This window comes from Boleophthalmus pectinirostris, unplaced genomic scaffold, assembly GCF_026225935.1.
Source record: "Boleophthalmus pectinirostris isolate CB_2022bp ecotype Guang Dong unplaced genomic scaffold, ASM2622593v1 HiC_scaffold_8, whole genome shotgun sequence".
Lineage (NCBI taxonomy): Eukaryota > Metazoa > Chordata > Actinopteri > Gobiiformes > Gobiidae > Boleophthalmus > Boleophthalmus pectinirostris.
Window position 1 is genome coordinate 25,878,297 of NW_026571515.1, and position 16,331 is coordinate 25,894,627.

Sequence of the window (16,331 nt, forward strand, 5' to 3'; positions counted from 1 at the left end):
GGACTTTTTCGCTGTCATGTTGTTAATTGGGCTGTGTGCCAACAATGGGCCATGTTATTTTAAACATGTTTACTATATTATTATTGTTGTTAGAGACTATTTAATATTGTAGTAAGTCTGAAAATTCATAAATGTATGAAGTAGATGCTGTGACATTATTGATCATGTCATGCACCTCACATACTCCCTAGCAAACTTGCACAAAGAATTACATTTGTCATTAATTATTTTAGAAACTACACAAATTTTGAGATGTTATGGCAGTTGATCCTTTTTATCTCAAAATAGCAAGGAGCAAAAACCTTTCTCACCATGTTTACTGTCTCAACATTTTAAAACTGCTGACTCTAAAACTATGTGGTATATTTGGAAAGCTTAAAATGCTGCATGTTAGTTTTTAGTTACAGTGTTGTCTGATTTTGCATGGGTTTCTGCTGAAAGAAAACAAAACTTCCATCAGTTGTGGGGGGATAGGGAGCGAGGGGATTCTTTTTCCTGTGGGGTTTGCCACGGCACATCTGGAAGTGATCAGGGAGCCAGTGAGACCTGTCAGCCAGACTGCAGTGCTCTGAGCAGGGCAGGACGTGCTGGGGGAGAGGGGGTCTTCAAGGAGCCTCTCTGTCTTCCTCTTCACAGCTTTACCTTGTTTTGTTTTTCTTTCCAACTTGTAACCATAGACACTGAATTATTATAGATTCGGTGAACAGCAGGTGATCTAGTTTAGGTTAAAATGTCCAAGCTATTTTCCACATGTTAACAAGTCTTTCTATTCATCTCTATTTATTTCTGTATATGATAACAGTCTGCCAGTGGGATTTGTGGTATTGTAGGTGCACTTTTGTCTATGTCTTTAAGCTGGGGAGGTTCTGCTTGATTTGGACAACAGGACACATGGATTTAGCTGAAGACAGATGGCTGCTCCCATAAGTTAACACAGTAAAGACAAAGTAAATAGCAATGGAGAACAACGGGGCTATATATAGACTCTGCTCAGACAAACTGCTAAGCTAAGACTGAGAAATAGAGGGACCATAAGTGTGCATATTGTCATCATAAAATAGGTTACACAAACATGAGCGTTGTGCGCAGCTGTGAGCCCTGTGTCCATTGAGTTAGTGATGATTTCAGGCTAGGACTTTTTGTGTACAATAACTCTAAATTTAAACCGGGACAGCCACAGGAAATCATATCAATTCCAGGAAAAAGGCTTGAAAAGGAGGTCATGAATATACCATAGGAACTTAATCGATCCGATCAGTTCAAGTCTGAGCCTCTATCTGCAATCAGTCACAAGTACTTACAGTATGAATTGTTATACTGGTGTGTGACCTAAAGCTGAACAGATCCACTTATATAAGGGTCTTGTTTCTTCCTATCTATTAATCAGTACAATACATCCAGTAAAAAAAAAAAAAAAAAGTTCCTTACAATGAATAATGTCCTAACTAGACTTCTTCTCTAAAACACAATTGTATTCATATGGAACTGTAAAAATGTTTAATGTGCATTGCTTTATATATGTTTTTGCACTATGTAACAATTCCTGGAATGCTCCATAATCTGGCTTTAAACGTAAACCTGTCTATCTCCATTAATACAAGTATGCAGAATACTGGCGGGACACCAGAAGAAGTTACAGGTCAGATCTGTGGAGAGGCGATCCCACCCACTTGAAGAATGCATGTCTTTTGATAATAAAAACTCCTGTTACTGATCAAATGCAAGATAGATATGTTTAATGCCATGCTGTAGAACTTTCCAGGCAAAACAGTAACATTTAATATTAACATTTACACATTGCAGGTGAACAAGCAGAAAAGTTTTATAGGTACATTTAAATGGATCTGATAGTGATAAGATACTATAACTTTCATATATTATTATTCATGTTAATGTTTCCCCTGCATTGTCCTCATTTGCATTTTAAATAACAATGTGTTAGTTAACTGTCAGACCAATCTCTGTCTGTGTTTTCATTTCTCAGAATTAAAAGAAACATTCATTCATTACACTGAAATAGCACTTTAATTGCCTGAGCCTGCAGCCCTTCTTTGTGTCCTTGAGCCCAGGAGCCTGTTGCTCTCCTCTGTCCATCTGATGTCTACCTCACGCGTCATTACCAACACTGACGATCTCCTTATCATTCGCTCTGTGCTCCATGTCGCCCAGCTCCCCCTGGTCACCGTGGCAACCTGCATCATTATCACCTCTATCAGCTTTTCCCATCACTTTCCTCTTTTGTGCACCGTGTTCACGTTTTTAGAATCTGATGATGAAAAAAAGCAAAAGGTCGCAGCTAAGATGATCACTTTATTAACGAATTATCCAAACTGAAAATATTAACATTATGACTCTGTTTTTGTTTTGTTTTTTTTGTTGGTAACTAGAAACTACATCGTCCTCATTCCATTGATCTTATGGCTTAGCACACTGTCTACTGACAATATGTACATGAATATTAAAGAAAATACAGTGAGCTTTGCACCAGTTTTTGTTTCATGTCGATAGGCCCATTAATTGCACTCGTTCAGATTACAATTAGATTTTATACTGTCGTATCACCTACCTCTAACCTTTCCTTGTACTTACTAAAGGCCCATTTAAGCACAATGACATCATATGTCACAAGGTATAGACCAATTATCATTTGATATTTGATTTTAATTCGATTCTATTTTTAGCTGCCTTCTTTCCATTTGGCAAAGGGTCCAATCAAATGCACTCATAACATTTACATTGTTTGGGGTTAATTCATGTACAATGTCCCTTTTAAATGCACTTATGATACTAAATAAATCAGGGTGTGTTTGTTTTATGTTTAGCAATAAAAAACTTAATACACTACTTCAGTACAATATAATACAATACAATACAACAGACTACAATACAATACTGGCCGCTGCCCTCCATCTGCACTTTACATGATGCTCTGAGTGCTGCCACTTACACTGTGACACAATAGGGCTCTGTTTGTTTTCCAGGATACTCAGTCTACAGTGGTCGGGCCTGAAGACAGCGCCTCAGTCATAATGGACGACACCTCAAGCCAGTCCTCTGCTCCGGCCGACACAGAGGAGGAGAGAAGAAGTGCCTTAGAGAAGAGCATGTAAGAATTTTAGCTATGATTTTCATCTTTAATATAAAGGGGTTTGTCTAATTTTCTTAATGATTTTGAAGAGATTTTCGGAAAAGTTTGTATTATTATTTTTTATCCATTATTTTCATAATTTAACAGAATATATGAAAATCCACAATTAAACAAATACTTTAATAATATGTACTAGTATAACCTCTATTGTATTGGGGTTTTTGGCAGAATTGATTGTTAGAATAGACTTTTCTGGCTTTCTAAGAACCACATTAGGAAACAGAGGCCTATAAAATGTGAGACTTGAACTTTACACAATGGATGTTGGGTTTGCCAGTGGCTACAACACTTTGTAACTAGAACAATTCTCCTTTTTCCTGTCTTTCTAGGTACGTGCTTAAGGAGCTCATTGAGACAGAGAAGCACTATGTAGCAGACCTGAGCTTCATAGTCGAGGTGAGTTCACTATAGAGTTGCTTTGTAAAACCTTATTACAACAAATCTCCCCAATTTTCCCTAATCCGCTCAGTGGTCTTTTAATCATAAAGAGATTTTAGCCCGACTATTCTCTTAAAGTTCAAATGTATAGTCGTAATCTAGTTGTAAAAATCTAACTGTTTTTCACTCTATTTCAGGGATACATGGCCACTATGAATGCCAAAGGGGTACCAGAGGACATGAAGGGAAAGGACAAGATTGTTTTTGGAAACATTCACCAAATATTTGACTGGCATAAAGAGTAAGTAAAGAGTACGCCTTATTACTAACTGTCTGTTTCTGCTTCACTTGTGTTCATTGCTCAAAACAAATATGACTGTGAGCTGTGTTTATGGAATAACAAGGGACAATGGGTCAAATATAAGCTAAGCGATTATTTGTGTCTTTTTCATGCAGCTACTTCCTGGGAGAGCTGGAGAAGTGTGTAGCAGAGCCAGAGAGACTGGCCCAACTTTTCATTAAACATGTAAGGGGAGCTTTTGCATAGACTCACAGTTGCCAGTCCAAGTGCTTGCTCTTTTTTTTTTTACATTAAGAGCCACCAGAGGATGTTTTTTCCTGTACTTTATAGACTGAATTTAGCTCAAACACTTACCCAAAGGCCTGAATTAATAAAATTGAATGACAATGATGATTCTTTCCTTGGTCTAAAAAGGTGAAAATTAGGCCAAAACTAGGATTACCCCAGGTGTAAAGTAGGACTAAACCAGTTCTATACCAGAAGTAAACCAGATCTTTTACATCACTTTTGGACTACAACACCACAAGTGGCCATACCACTGTGAGAATGCCCATTCTCGTGTGATCTCAAAAGTTTAGCTCGGTTCAGCCTGGTTAGTACTTGGATGGTTGAATGCCATCCAAGTACTAACCTAGAGCAGCAGTGGCTCTAGGGCGTACAGTGGTTACATGCAGCAAAACACTTCCGCCCCACCTAGTATGAATATGGTGTGTGTGTGTGTGTGTGTGTGTGATTAGTGGTGATTTTAGGACCCAGTGACACAGATTGTCAATCTTGCTTCAGGGCAGATGTGGCTACAATAGTAGTTTACCGTTGCCAAGTACAGAGTAAATTAATAATGCAGTGTAAAGTGTCCATGCATTGTTATTAATCTCATATTTTGACTGCAAAAAATACAGTAGTACAAGAGACACATACCATAGTTTGAGAACCACTACTCTGATCTTTATCTGTTCAGGTTGTGAAATCCAAATGACATCATTACTTTTCTTTTTCTCATGGCTTGTTACTGATACATTTTGATCTTTTTACTACTACGCAAGACTACGTACACAACACATTTCACTCATCACTGACCCATTTCCAAACTGCACTTCCCTCAGGAAACACCAAGGAACAAAACAGAGAATAACAGGAATTGGAAGAGTAATAATACACTTTAGATGTTCTCCACACAATACAGCTTCCTCATTGTGTCATTGTCTAAACTCTGTTTAAAACCATGTTATAAGCATATTGTTCAGGAGGTTTTACTTTGCAGAAAGATGTAAATTTGACTTCTGCCTATTAGTTAAGTGGTGGCACATGCACACCACACACATACAGAGTAATCTGACTAACTTGGCTGAGTTCATGTCTGGAGATAAAAGTGTGTGTTCGTGTGCATATTTGGCTACACACACACACACATTTTCTATGGAAGCAGGCTTTCAACAATCCAATAAGATGCAGCCCAGTGGATAATCAACTTAAAAAGCCTGCAGGGCAATAAAGCAACCTGTAACTGAATCTAAGTGTGGTGTCAAACTGTGAAAACAAGCAGACGGGGAACATTGGCCTAATGAAAAGCAGAAAGCACAAGCCGCTTTTAACTAGTGCGGTATTACAAATGAGCTATCTGCTAACACATGTAGCCAGGCTGTAGGGACTCTTTCAGTATCTTCTTACTACTATGATTTTTGTTTATTGTTTGCTACATTCATTTGCCACATTTTAGGTACAATTTCAGAAACAGGTGATCTTTTCATGCATCAATCACTATGTACAATGACATAAATAATGGAAAACATCCTGTGAGCCCTATTGTTGTGGGAGGGGAAATAATGATTGACCAGATTGGTCCTATAGATGAAAATCACTGAAAATAAGAGAGATTACAGTATGAGACTAAGGTTGTAAGTAAGTAACTTTCTTATTTTCTTTTTGTCTTAGCTTAGCACTAAATACTGTGTGAGGTTGACACATATTTGCATTTTAAAAAATTGACCAGCGACAATATAATCAAGGCCTGATGTGGTCACTAGGTTACAGAGCAGTGCAGCCTGTTACTAGGAACAGTTGAATTTCTCTTGCTCGTGTAGTCTTTGGTTACACATGCAGCTGGTAACCTAGGTGAATTATACATAACCTGATGCTACACCTAGCCCCTCACAGAGCCACAGGCTATGCCACATTTGTACTCCAGTGACAATTAGTCATAGAGGAGGCGCTAATCGCACACAGTTAGCTTCAAAGACATTGTGCTCTCAGAAAAATCATTATGGCCGTGCTGCTTTTCATCTCCCCACAGTAGACACAGACACTGCTCTTTGATTTTAACATTTCTGCCCAGTTTGTACATGGGGTCTTTCATTTATTTCTATAGCAACTAAATACAACACATTTTTCCTCATTACCTTGTTAACTGTGCTACTTTTTCACTTTATGTAAACATAAATAGGATTGATTTAGTTTTTCTTGTTCTACAGGAGAGACGTCTGCACATGTATGTGGTGTACTGTCAGAACAAACCCAAATCAGAGCACATTGTGTCTGAGTACATAGAAACTTATTTTGAGGTAAGCTAAATCATGTTTTTGCTATGTTTACACCATAAAACAGCAGTTACATGATTATTTTTTAAAACGCAAGATCAAATTGTATTTTTTTTGTCCAGTGCTTGAGATAGAATACCTTTGTGTTGTACAATTAAATCAAAAATTGGTTTGACACCTGCTATGAAGTCCCTCATAGTGTGTAACTTGATGAATGGCTCTGAATACATATTGACAGATTGATTAAGCACAGGTGACATAGTGTTTGCTCTGGGCAGAGGTTTTTCATTTGGTAAGTATGCATGGCTGTTTAATACTGTAGCTTTATACATGGTCTGACAGTGTCTTCCTGGTCATGTATACATCAGAATATAATCTGTTTTTTTCATCCGTTGTTCACTGGGAACGGAACACAATACAAACAATGCTGTCTGTCAGTGTCACATTAGCCATTAGCTGCTGTGTTTTGTGCTATAACTGTCATGTTGATGTGATGTTCTGACAGGAGCTCAGACTACAGCTGGGGCACAGGCTTCAGCTCAACGACCTTCTCATCAAACCTGTGCAGAGGATCATGAAGTACCAGCTGCTGCTCAAGGTACAGGCCCCGCCCTCCTTCAGACACATGCACACTGAGGGTCCGACTCTAAACATAGATCGGACACTTAATGTTCACCATAGGGCTGAAGATATGAGACATGCAATGAGATTTAAAAGTGTTGAATTAGGTTACTGATATATTGTTTTGATTGTCTGCTTGTTTGCTATATCATTCTGATCTTGTCAGGCAAGCAGATAACTAGAGTCTGAAAAATACATTACCAGTCAAATGTTTGGACACACCATCTCATTCAGTGCTTTCTTTTTCATTTTTTTCTCTATTTTCTATACTTTATGTACATATGTAAGATATCAAATCTGAAGCAAGATATATGGAATTATTCAGTAAAGGAAAAAAGTACATTAACAGTACTAAATATTTTTCGACAAAGCAAAGGGTGGCTAATTTGAGGGTTTGGTTATAAAATATTTTAAAACATATTTTGTAGATAACTTTTTCTTTGCTACATAGTTTCATCATCTTACTTCGTCATTTGATGTCTTCTATATGTATATAAAATGTATAAAGTAGTAAACATATAGATAAAACAATGAATGAGATGGAGATGGCAAGTCCAAACTATGGACTGGTAGTGCATTAACAGTGTAAATATTTATTAGATGATGATTTGTTGCATTGCATTCAGTCACAAACCTGTATGATTACATAGAAAGTAGAAATAGAAATAGAAAGTTAAAACCATACTTTGAAATATTATCCATTGAGATAAATAAATTTGATAAATATTATAGCCAAAGGATGTAATGAGAAAATATATTATGATAGAAATAAATTGTGATATACACAACCATACGTAGTTCAGCATAGTACTTGTACTTCTGTTCAACCACAACAATGTGAAAATAAAGGGCAAAAGATGTTAAAATTGGCAGCATCTAAGAAGCATTGTCTTTGAAGCTGGTCATAAAAAGCGATCTTGAGTAAAAGCCCTCACACAGATCGAACGTGCTGCCCTTTGGCTCTCCAATAAAGGATGGTTTAGGCGGTAAATTGTTCTCCAGATGTCCTTACCCACAATGCTCCAGTGACCATGCTGTGTTTATTTCAACAGGACTTCCTTAAGTATTACACCAAGGCTGGAATGGATACAGAGGATTTGGAGGTGGGTGACCCCCATTTCATAACCACCTAAACATATCATTTAAAGGGTTTAATCATGCATTGTATTGTTATTTCTCATGAAATGTTTTTTTACAGAAAGCAGTAGAAGTGATGTGCTTTGTGCCAAAACGTTGTAACGACATGATGAATGTGGGTCGTCTACAAGGCTTTGAGGTATTCCTTTGGACTTTTTCTGACGCTGTCCAAAACATTTCACATGCCAGCTTTGAAATGAGTGAAACCACGGTAACCACATGCTCTGTTTTGTTGGTATCTTTCTGTGGTGCCAGGGGAAGATCACAGCGCTGGGCAAACTGCTACAACAGGACACATTCACTGTGACAGAGCAGGACATTGGATTCCTCTCCAGAGCCAAAGAGAGACGGGTTTTCCTCTTCGAGCAGCTTGTCATCTTCAGTGAGCCTATTGACAAGAAGAAAGGCTTCTCTATACCGGGATACATCTTCAAAAGCAGTATAAAGGTAGCCCCAATTAGTTATTTTCAGTGCACATATTTAGTACTTGGTTTGGTGTGGTAGTATTTGTGGATCAGTCAGTCTAGTGGAAGTTTGTCATAAAAGTGTAAAAGTAAAGTTACAGGAATTTGCAGGAAAGTAATGATTTAAAACAGAATATCTTTACCTTCGAAAATTCCATCCAAAATGCAGAAAACATTAATTTAACAAAATAAAGGTGTTATTTTTATTTATTTGTCTGATCATAACTATTGTGCAATTTTGACTCTTAATGGTTGCTAAATAACCTCTAAATATATACAGTATGCTGCCTGTATCCAATGTAGCCCAAGTAAAATGATGAACTTCACCAAAATCTTGCCTTTAATTGTGCTTTAGTGAAATGTCTAATCTAACCTGTCACATGCCCATGTTGTGGTTTACATGTGTGTTTTTAACGAGCGGTTTGAAGGGAGACTGAGATGTGAGTCAGATGTGCTGTGTTGCAGGTGAGCTGCCTGGGGGTGGAGCCCATTGTGGATGGAGATGATGCACGCTTCGTCTTGACATCACGGAACCCAGATGGGAGTGTGGTGCGCTTCCAGCTCCAGGCCGCCTCCCCTGACATCTGCAGGGCCTGGGTCAACGACGTGGTTCAGATCTTAGAGACACAACGCAACTTCCTCAATGGTGGGTACTTGCCTGAGTTCAGGGTTAAGTAAGAACTTATATTAAATTAAGAATGGTTACTGTTACTATTTATATTACCTATACTATGGACCAAAGCAAGAAAAAAGAAAAAAATATGTGAAGAAGACCTTTTACCAAAACATTATCTCAATCAGCCATCTTAGTGTGCTATGCAGTTTTTTCATTTTCATTAGTGCCACCAAATGTCATCTATATATGTGATCTGTAGTGAAACCATTATGCATTTTATTACAGTCCATAATATTGGATTTGTATATGGTTCTTATAGGATATACATGACATTCAGCAACATTTTAAGACAAATTATAAATCTGCCAGAACACAAGCTTTCGTTCAAAACTGATTCTTTCTAATTAGGTTTTGAATGGAGGGCATTGATCAAGTCTCTCATTTTGTACTTCTTTTGTCTTCAGCCTTACAGTCTCCAATTGAGTACCAGCGCAGGGAGAGTAAATCTAACAGCCTGGGCCGCAGCATGAGACCCCCTCTGTCAGCGACCACCTCCCTGCGACCGCACTCCTCCGCCTCTATCGACCGACACAAACTGCCCTCTCTGCACTCCCACAACACATCTCTGCCCGCGCTCTACCTGCCAAGCCAGACCCAGGGTTCCGGGCTCAGCGAGGTGTTTGCTCTGCAGGAGGTACGACTCTTTACATGTTCTCCGTCTACAAAGAGCACTCAGCTACAGCATAAACTTTCTGTTCACAAGATGCTGCTCGGCCTGCTTTTATCGCTAAAGCAGAGTGGTATTTATGACCTGTTGTTTGCTTTGCAGCCCACTTTGGTCCAGCCGTGCACTGCAGACTCCCACACTGTTTCTCTGTCACATGTCCAGCTGGGCTTCACTGACCAGGCCAGTGTTCAAGCTGTGTCAAACGGGCTGTACACCCCCAACTCACAAAGTGCACAGGTACAGGCCTGCATGTGAAAACACAGATTCAGTGTGTTTAGTAGAATAGGTCACACGGGAGCATTGCATTAGGTTATGTTGTATTATATTGGTGTCCTGCAACCCAAAGTTACCTTTATCCTGAGCAGTCAGTGCAAACTGAGTTTATATGAAGAGCTTTTCCTCCCCCTAATGGTTAAAAGAGGAATAATATATCTTTTACCAAAGACACATGATTTAAGTAATTATCAAGTGTAATTTAGTATAGTTGATATAAATATGAAAATATACAATATACAAATGACTATGTTTCCTATTTTTCTTTCTTAATTAGATTGAAGGGCTGCTGAATATTTTACTTCCTGTTTTTGACTGTGCTTTGCCACTGGCTCATATTTCTCTATCCACAGTGCTGAAAGCTGGCAGCTTTTCTCTTCACTATTTACTCAGGCGCTTAGAGCTTGGCACTTAACTAAGAGGAAGTCCACTGGGCCAGACAGGGAAAAGAGATGCCTATCGAAGGCAGATAATGGCTTCCTGTACTTAATGTAAATAGATTCAAAATAAGAACTTTTTTAAAGCCCAAACCATACTCACAAATAGCTGATATAGCTCTGTTACTTCTTTTTAGTTTGTAATTTTTTTCTTTTCTTTACATTTTATTTATCATACATTTCGTGTTCCTTTTATCCTCAGCAGAGGGCAGGAGAGGGTTGTCGAAGAGGGCAGCTCTGCGATTCTGGGACTCCTGTGTCTGGACCTTCAGCAGGACGGAGACCCAGTAACTTGGCCCAGCTGACAGAAGACGAACTCTAGGAGTCCTGAATGCTGAAGAAAGTAGCTGGCTCCTGCTGCTGCACATGCAAGACTTTGATACTGTCTATTTATGTTGCTACGGCCGGGCTGGACCTCTACCAGGCTTAGCATTTGACGGGACAAATGCAGAAGTTCAAGTGACTGCTGCCCACTCCAAAAGGGGCCCAATCACTCAGTGTTACAAATATTTTTTTTGCTTTTTACTTTTTTAATTTTTTGAACTTTTTTCAAGGTCAAGGGGAATTTATTAATGAAGAAAATCCATTCCTGATTGGGGCGGTCACTGGAGCTATATATGTGTGAATATAATTTTGGGATGAATGTGTGAATGCAAATGTGGGTGATCCTGGGCCAGTTTTGGACATAATTTATTTTAAGTCTCAAAGCAAGGACAGACCCCACAGCAAATGCTTAGGCCTACTGTCATTCCCACATTGAGTCTAAACATTGTTTAGGTTTGACAGAAATAGGTAAAACAAATCACTTGATCCAAACCTGCCAAATTCATGTATATTTGTGCTCAGCTCAGAGAACTTTCTTGCCTTCGTGAGAGTTCAGTACACTCTCAGCCATTCTGTTTGACTTCCCTCCGTTTGATCCGGACAAAAAAGGAGCAAGGGAGCCCCCTGGAGGTTTTTTCTGAATATGACGTCACTTTGAAAATACTTGGCTCCTCTAGTAACTCCCAAGGAATTACAAGGTGCAATCAAAGGGACTGTATTACTCCAACATTACTGAGTTCTTCACATTTGTGGGTAAGGCCAAAGTTGTATTTCCCAGGTTTTATTTCATCAAAAATTATACTACTTGTGAATATTCACAACTAAAGCTCAAGACAGAGTTTACCATAATGCCGGTGCAATGCAATGCTAAGGTATTAAACCAGATGTCTGGGGATCTAAATAATGTGCAACATTAGTTAACCACATTACATTTCAAATGGCTGTGCCAAAACAGCTTCTTTTGCGTGTCTTTTATGTGTTAATGAAAGATTTCAGTGTCTAGAGAAAAGAAGAAGTATGAAAATATAATTGTTCCAATAACTGATGGACAGAACTCAATTACATTTTAGGCCAGTAGAGGTCCCCACAATATTCTGACTTCCAATTAAGTGTCTCATACAGCTTCACCAAAAACCCAAAGAATATTTCACTAAAAGTATTTTTGAAATCATTCACCATAAAATCAGGCAGTTTTGCATGTAACACAATGGAAAATCAATAATGAAACTCTGCAGACAGAGTTTTAGTTGATGCCATTTTTGATTGACTAGAAACTGTTGTATCATATCAAATAAAAAGTGACTTTTTTGGATATCAGAAAGTTTGTGTTTTATTGTATATGTTTATAAATAATATATCTACCTAACTGAAAGTTGGGACAAAGAGACAAACTTGCTTGAGCAACCATTTGGAGAAGCTTCAAACATTGGAGATAGGAGACTGGAGGATGAACAGACATCTGGTTGGCTGGCCCCTGAATAAAGGCTCTTTCTGGGCAGTAAAGCTGCAGCTGATCGTAACGTGCCTGTGAAATATGGAGGGATGCAGGGGCAGGGGGTATTAACTTTCACAAGGGTGCAAAATCAAAGGGAGTTCCTGTCACCACTGAGGGGGTCCCAACAACAGGGGTCCCATTCACAGAGGAGCTCTCCACTGTGCCCTCTGTTCCATCTGTTGATTCAGTCCTCTCTATTGGAGGAAAGAAAACAGTCATTAAAGCCCCATGACTGTGAACTTGATTGCAGAAGGTCTAGTAAATGGCTTTAGTATTGACAGAGAGGTGTGAACATCTTTGAACAGCCTACAGTGTTAGGGCTTCCTCCACACCTCCTCTGAATGCACTCATATTATCATTTAAATAAAATGTTAGATCTTCAGAAACTGCAGGAGGTCTTCACACATTTGGTCAAAGAGTTGTAAATAGTTAAAACCATTGAGTGCCCTTAAGTCTATGTACTTCCCATTCATTTGCTAGCACCTCAGGAAGAGATCAATACTTAAGACAATAGCTTTGACATGTATAATGTTTATTAAAATGTACATGCTGTCCATTTAAATTGTTAAAGACATTTGTACATAATTTACACAAAGAATCCTACAATATAACAAATGGTGCTTCACATTGCTCCTGAATGGCTCAGACATCTGTACATCAAAACACTTAAATCGCAAATAAATCTCTATTTTCAAAGACACTGGGTCTTTTTAGGCAAAATAAAATCTGAAAGAGCAGCCCCATGTCTTCTTTAGTCGATGAAGAAAATATTCTACTGCAGCAACTTTTAGCCACACTAAGGCATATATTTATTCTTAACTTTATACATAAACAAATATTTAAACAGCTGCCACATCCTTCACAAGGATCATATATTTACAGTGTTAATTGTTTAAACATTTTCAGTATTTTGGAAACAAATCTGGAAGGCATAGATCAGGTTCCAATGTGTAATAATGTCCAACACACACTTTGTGAGCAGTCTCTTATATTGTGCCGTCAAAGTGATTTGTTAAAAGTTTAGTGCAAACAGATGGCAGTAACTCTGGGTCATAGTCTTAAATAAATTGTTTCACTCTCTCTTGATGTTGCTTATCAGTGAGTCTGTGCTTTGAGATGAAGCTCCAGAGCGGCTCTTCCTGCTCTGGTGGGTCTTCACGTGTTTGGAGAGGTGGTCGCTCCTCATGAACCTCTTGCCGCACTGCTGGCAACCGAAGCGCTTCTCCCCGGTGTGTGTGCGCAGGTGCCTCTGCAGCTCGTCTGAGCGAGTGAAGCTCTTCCCACAGAAGAGCCAGTTACAGATGAAGGGTCTCTCTCCAGCATGCCAGCGCAGGTGTGCCTTTAAATGGGACGTCTTCTTGTACACTTTACCACACTCAGGGATGTGACAGATGTGCAGTCTCTTCTTCCCAAACTCCATGCCGCCGCCGTTAGTTTGGCAGTTTGGGCACTTGCACCTCCGGCAGCGCCGAGTAGAGCTCAGTAAACCTTTAGATGTGCCCTGCAGCAAAGCTGCGATCTGAGGCTGGTGTCCCAGGACCAGCTGCCTGCTCAGGGTGAAGGGGTGGTTGGGGGCAGAGGCGTTTGTTTGGGGCAGACTCCACCACTGCTGACCCTCCTCTACATGTCCCCCAGACAGGTGATGGCGACCAGAGGAGTTCTGCAGGAAGCTGGAGAAGTTCTGGGACACTGTATTGTGCTGAGAATAGTAGGAGGCATTGCTCTTGACTGGGGACAGCTCAAAGGAATAGGACGATGGTTCTGCTGGAGGGGTGAGAGGCAGTTCATGGTGATGGTGGTGAGGGTGGTGGTGGTGAGCCAGGCTGGTCTGCATGTGTCCGGGGAACTGCACCTTAGGAACAGTGAAGTGTGTCCCGAGCGCCGAGGCGGGCGTCATATCGTTGCTCCAGAGCTGGAACATCCCTGAGGCGGAGCTGACCGTGCCCTCATACGGAAATTGAGACCCCTCTGAACCCATGGTGCCCCCCACCTGCCACGCCTGGCTGCACGTGGTGGCCAGAAATGACAGGGCGTTGGGTGCTCCTTCAGGGGAGGAGCTGGGCGTCCTGTCCTGTAAAACCATGGAGGAATTTAGAATTACATTATAATGGCAATAAATGTTCAATAACTTTAGGAAAACAAACTAACTAACCAAAAATAATATTTTCCTTTTTTAACCTACATTTTTATATCTTAGGAAAATGTGTTTGAATTGATCTCAGCTTACGCACCATTTTACTTTCTCACAATAGACAAATAACCTATAGCCTACAAAATAATTATATTGTATTCCAAAATAAATATCAATTTATGTGTGTTATGTAATAATTAAAATGTAGACCTACATTCTTAGATTTCAAGATTATACAAAAACATATTAAACACAGCAGAAAGTAGAAGTTTTGGCTACTAACCTGTAAAAATGTGTGCAAAAAGTTGTCGGTTCTTTGAATAGTCAGAGCAGCCATCTGTGCTCCGCGCCTTCTCCAGACACCTGCGAGTCAAACCGCGCCGTCAGCCAATGGCGCCAAAAAGTCTTCAGCTATGAAAACAAGCGCAAACTCTTCACACTCGTCCGGAGGACAGTGGCCTGAGCTGGAACTAGGTAAACCTCTATATATCCGCTGCAGTGTATGTTATCGAGTCCACTTGTTAAATGGGATGTGTCCAGGCTGCTGGTGCGCGCAGATGTGTGTGCCGTCCGTAATCCGTGCGTTCATCTCCGAGGCGCTGTAGCTGCGTCTCTTTATAGAGGGCAAAGGCAGCTCTCTGCGGGGTCTCACTGATGCACGGAGCCAGTCAATAGACAGGAGATGTGAGGGCACGGGGAGGGGGCTAAGGTGAAGGGGAGGGCTACTCATAATTTCACTCAATTTCAACCAAATGCTGACCTCAAGAAGTGGTCCCGCCTCTGATTGTTCAGCTCTAAACACCGAAGATGTTTTAAGAAGCGTGCTGTAACATCTATGTCATGATATTAATTCATTGTGTCTCCTCTGTTAGGATTTAAGATCATTTCAAAGGTTTAATATTAGCTTAAGACGCTTCAGCAGAAAGCGTACACCAACAAAATGCTAACATTGTAAGATGGTAAAATGCGATGTTTAGCCAACTCAGTGAAATTAGTTTCTCTCAGGGATTGTCGTTTTCTTGCTTGCTATATGTGGAAATCTCACTATGAATATATTGATTTTTATTATGGCTACAGTAAGAGGAACCATTTTTTAGAGAATGAATTTTTCCCACAAGAGATAAAAAGAGCCATGTGCCTTAATAAAGTAGACTACACCTTTTTACAAAATCTGAAATAATTAATTTCATTTAATGTTAGCCCTATCTATCTCATTGTTATAATAATACACCTAAGAACTTGTTTGTTATAGTACTATATGGGGTGTGAGTTGTTCCTATGACTACTATGGCCAGGTTATAAACTCTGAAAAATGTTTTGCTTATCAAATATCTATTTGCACTTAAAATAGAGCTGGAGCATCAGCTTAAAGAGTATTTAATGTACTTTCTTCTCTTAGCTCTGTGGCAGGCTGCCCCCCGCATCTCTCCCTCACAAAGCTAATTGATAAAACTCAATCAAAGCAGGCCTTCTCACCAGTAGGCGATAAGTCACAGAGGCCCGCACTGTGTGACACTCACATGTCAGGGTTCAAGTGGAGGTCACTTTAGATGTGTTGCTTTAATGCAGATTGGGGGCTTAATCTCATTCTGTAAGTCTGCTCACCATTACAATGTTAAAGGTTTAAATCTGGGTTTCTCATGTTAATGCCTGGTTCCTGTCTTTAAAGGCCACTGCATGTTTCTCAGACTGTGATCTTTAAATAAACAGAGGTCAAACCGGAGACAACTTCAGCTGGGCCTTCA

The 16,331-nt window shown here is 39.7% G+C and overlaps 2 protein-coding genes across 5 annotated transcripts in view; one reads left to right on the forward strand and one right to left on the reverse strand.

Annotated features, from left to right (window-relative positions):
• arhgef25a (Rho guanine nucleotide exchange factor (GEF) 25a) overlaps positions 1-12,351 on the forward strand; it is a 49,744-nt gene extending 37,393 nt beyond the window's left edge. Inside the window, exons 7-19 of one of the 4 annotated variants that reach the window (XM_055165827.1) lie at positions 2,982-3,106; positions 3,478-3,544; positions 3,724-3,827; positions 3,983-4,052; positions 6,296-6,385; positions 6,867-6,959; positions 8,035-8,085; positions 8,181-8,258; positions 8,375-8,566; positions 9,049-9,229; positions 9,664-9,893; positions 10,029-10,163; positions 10,842-12,351. In XM_055165827.1, coding sequence (XP_055021802.1) covers positions 2,982-3,106; positions 3,478-3,544; positions 3,724-3,827; positions 3,983-4,052; positions 6,296-6,385; positions 6,867-6,959; positions 8,035-8,085; positions 8,181-8,258; positions 8,375-8,566; positions 9,049-9,229; positions 9,664-9,893; positions 10,029-10,163; positions 10,842-10,958 — 1,533 coding nt within the window. In that variant the 3' untranslated portion in view covers positions 10,959-12,351. Of the gene's footprint in view, positions 1-2,981; positions 3,107-3,477; positions 3,545-3,723; positions 3,828-3,982; positions 4,053-6,295; positions 6,386-6,866; positions 6,960-8,034; positions 8,086-8,180; positions 8,259-8,374; positions 8,567-9,048; positions 9,230-9,663; positions 9,894-10,028; positions 10,164-10,838 lie in introns of all 4 variants that reach the window. The other 3 variants (XM_055165826.1, XM_055165828.1, XM_055165829.1) reach the window with 3 other exon arrangements.
• A 1,176-nt stretch (positions 12,352-13,527) lies between these two features.
• sp5l (Sp5 transcription factor-like) lies at positions 13,528-14,923 on the reverse strand. The gene is made up of 2 exons (XM_020930044.1): positions 14,870-14,923; positions 13,528-14,526 (listed from the first exon to the last, which is right to left on the reverse strand). Exons 1-2 carry the CDS (start codon positions 14,921-14,923, stop codon positions 13,528-13,530), a joined length of 1,053 nt encoding a protein of 350 aa, XP_020785703.1.
• Positions 14,924-16,331: the final 1,408 nt, after the last annotated feature.